Source organism: Petaurus breviceps, unplaced genomic scaffold (assembly GCF_028583685.1).
Source record: "Petaurus breviceps papuanus isolate PSGF00001 unplaced genomic scaffold, PetGlider_PUasm1.0 90977, whole genome shotgun sequence".
Taxonomy (NCBI): domain Eukaryota; kingdom Metazoa; phylum Chordata; class Mammalia; order Diprotodontia; family Petauridae; genus Petaurus; species Petaurus breviceps.
Genome location: NW_027187391.1, coordinates 13,586,751 through 13,590,210, shown reverse-complemented (window position 1 = coordinate 13,590,210; position 3,460 = coordinate 13,586,751). Strand labels below are relative to the sequence as shown.

The 3,460-nt window shown below is 37.4% G+C and overlaps 1 protein-coding gene across 1 annotated transcript; it reads right to left on the bottom strand.

Annotated features, from left to right (window-relative positions):
* Window positions 1-362: 362 nt before the first annotated feature.
* On the bottom strand, window positions 363-1,394 carry LOC138153047 (trace amine-associated receptor 3). The gene has a single exon (XM_069077186.1). It carries the CDS (start codon window positions 1,392-1,394, stop codon window positions 363-365), a length of 1,032 nt encoding a protein of 343 aa, XP_068933287.1.
* Between the last annotated feature and the right edge of the window lie 2,066 nt (window positions 1,395-3,460).

Genomic DNA, 3,460 nt, shown 5'->3' with positions numbered 1-3,460 from the left:
AGAGGTAGAATCAAGACTTGGCAACTGCTTGGATATTGGGGCAATGTGGCGAGGGAGAGGGAGGAGTCAAGCATGACTCCAAGTTGGTGAATGTTGCTTTGTCACCTAACTAAGGATTGTGTTCTGAATATCTTCTCAACAACCCTCTCTCACATGTTTTTAAACTCAGTCCTGAGGACATAGCAGTAGTTTCATAAATTTTAGTCGAAGCAATGATTGAAGGTAGTATATGAAACACTTGACCATATTGTATATTATGTGTCTGGATTGTTACAAATTGATGGCATAACATATGTAACAGGCTATTTTAAGGTCAGAATAGCCTCAAATTTCATTTTTCATTCACCTTGGTTGTATAATTTTTAATGGGTTTCGGGGAACAGGTTTGCTGTACCTGACTGTGAGCTAAAGATTTTGCCTGACAAAATGTACTTAAGTGCATTTCTAAACCAAGGGTAAAAAAAGCCATGAATTAATGGATTGCAGGTAGAATTGAAATACCCAAGCCACACTAAAAGATCAAGCACTATCATAGGAGTAGAATAGCCTAAATATGGATCAACCAAAACAGCAATGAAACATGGTAACCAGCAAGCTAGAAATACCCCCATTACAATGCCAAGAGTCTTGGCTGCCTTCCTGTCTTTTTTCTTAGATATATTTTTTCTGCTTTCTTCTTTTGCAGTTTTAGGCATGTTGCTAATTACTCTAGCATGTCGTTTGGAAACTACAAAAATTTTCCCATAAATACCAATCATAATGGAGCCAGGAGTAAAGAAACAGGTAGTAAAGAGTATGGTTCCCCAGAACTTATTGAACGTGAGAGCACAGAATTTGAAGCAAGCAACAAGAATCTCATAGGTCTTCATGCCAGAGACATTAGCCTCTGACAAGACCAAACCAAAGGAGAAGATGGCTGGGGCTGACCAGCAAAAAGCTAGCAGTCTCTTTATTGTGGATGTAGTCATCTTGGTGGTATAGTGCAAAGGGTAGCACACAGCATAAAACCGGTCAATTGCAATAGAACAGAGATGGAAAATGGAAGTCAGGCTCAGCATCATGTCAAAGCTTGCATGAAATTTGCAAAAACCATCTCCAAAATACCAACAGCTCTCCACCGACCTGACCATGCTGTAAGGCATAATGACGAATCCTAGCAGAAAGTCAGTAGTTGCCATGGAGAGGATCAAGAAGTTGGTAGGAGAGTGAAGTTGTTTGAAATGGGATATGGAAATCATTATAACAAGGTTTCCAAAGATGGTGATAAACATGGCTCCTGTCATGAATGAGTACATTATCACTCGAATAGAAAGTGGTCTGGAGGTAGGTGGGCAGGACTTATTCCCAAATTGTGGACAACTGGATAAATCAGAAGGAATGTAAGTAATATCCATGACCTTTTATTCTGTACAAATCTTCTTTAGAGGAAGAACTTTAATCACATTTCTTTTTCTTCAAAAAAGTACCCAGGAATTTTCAGCTCCTAGTAACAACAAAATTTAATAATCCCTGTTAACATAAGTTCTTGAAAATCCCTGAATAAGAAAATTACAGCAATTGACTCTGTTTCCTGATTCCTCTTTAACATCATACAGCAAAATTCAAACTTGAACAGATTTTTTAATTATCCCTTTATTGTTCATTCAGGGTGAGTAGTCCATGTTTTCAGTTACCTTCTTTATATTTCTTGGTAAAAAATAATTTTCATTGATCTTTTCCAGAACTCTTTGCTGTGCAATAGCTAATATTTCCCTGAATAATCCTTAGAGTGCTTTGAAATTTTCAATGCTAAAATACTAGAGGTATTCTTAGAATTATGTGGGATAGACTAACAACAATACTGCAAAAGGTTTATGTTTTCATTGGGCTGGATACAGTTTACACTGACACAGAATACAAACTTTCTAGGCTTTGGGTATAACATTTTCATGGACTTATATGTCCAAAAATATCACGTAGTAACCAATTTCCTATGGGGAAATTAGCTAAGTTAGTTCTCAGATTAAATACCTACAGTTCATCACTGGGGCTGTACTTGGAGGCTTTTTAGTTTGATAGAACCTGCCAGGATTTGTGCTCTACTGAGCAAGACTTGGAGAATCCATGTATACCTCCACACCATGATAAAGTATCAAAGTAGGACTTTAGAAAAGGCATATATGATATTTCCTCAATAAAATAAACATAGATACATATTCAGAGCTGAAAGAATGACAGTCATGTTAATAAAATGGGTAGCAAGCCTCAAAAAGATTTGATTTGTTTTACCTCTCTCCTTTTTTTCTTCCTATATTAATCTCCCTCTCCTGCCTTCCCTTTCTCTTTGGAAACTACCGGTAAAGTCACCCCTCAAATTCTGTATATGGCAGCACCTTCATGCTATTTCATGGTTACCATCTGCCACCTTGATCCCTGTAACAACAATGCTACTTGCAGCTGCTGTGGGGCTGTAAGATAATAACACCAGCACAAAGGAGGGCTGCTAGCACAGGTTCTTTGATCTGCTCATCTGAAGAAAAGCAAGTCAAAAGGGGTCAGCAAATCTTACTTTAATCAAACATATATATCATTTACTTAGTTCAGGGGGAAAAGTCAGCATCCTGAACTTCAGAGAAAATACAAACAGAAATTACAAGCAGAAATAATAACATAAAGACCAACACACAGGGCTTCTAACTGTCTGACCAAATAATACGTACATCACAGATCAACTGACAGATCTAAAAGGTATGGACCTTCCTGAAAAAGAAGGCTTCCCTAATCAAGCTTTTCTTGTTGGGCTCCATGTGAGGCCTATTAATGGATAGGGAAGATCTTCAACTCCCATTAACATTACAATCCCTGACACCCAACTCTCAAATGCATCCTCTTAGTGACAAGGGGATCCAATTAAATAATATGGATGAATCTTCAAAGCATGCCCAATATGTCAAAATCATTTAAACTACACGCCCTGCAAAGCATCTTCTGTTGCAAATTATTATTTTAAAAAGCACACTTTTTAAAGGCAAAGATCTGAGACTATAAGTTACATAAGTGCAGCCCACTACATAGAACTGACTGAAAATTTCATGTCATTCAATTTCTCACAAAAATGCTGTTTTGGTGACTATATGAGGTACTCCTGTATTTAGACTCAGCATAGGCTGCATATGGCAAATGTGTCCACCCTAAGCACTTTCAGCCTAGTTCTTGATTCTCTTCCCCAAAGGTATTATTGTTAAAGTCCTTTCTGGAATATGAGTGACAACAGAAGCTCCTCTACCCTTTTTTATTATTATCATTCATTCTTTCCAACTTGGCTGGATGTATTAACTTCACCACTGTTGCCTAAATGGATAACTTTTAATGGATCAATTTTCTCATCTATGTGTCAAGGGTGTAGACTAGGCAATCTTTGAGGTACCTTATAGTTCTAAAATTCTATGAGTGACCTATAGCATCAAGGTCAATAACTTCA

Coding starts and splice junctions, on each gene's coding strand:
- LOC138153047 (XM_069077186.1), bottom strand. CDS start 1,394: ATGGATATTACTTACATTCCTTCTGATTTATCCAGTTGTCCACAATTT.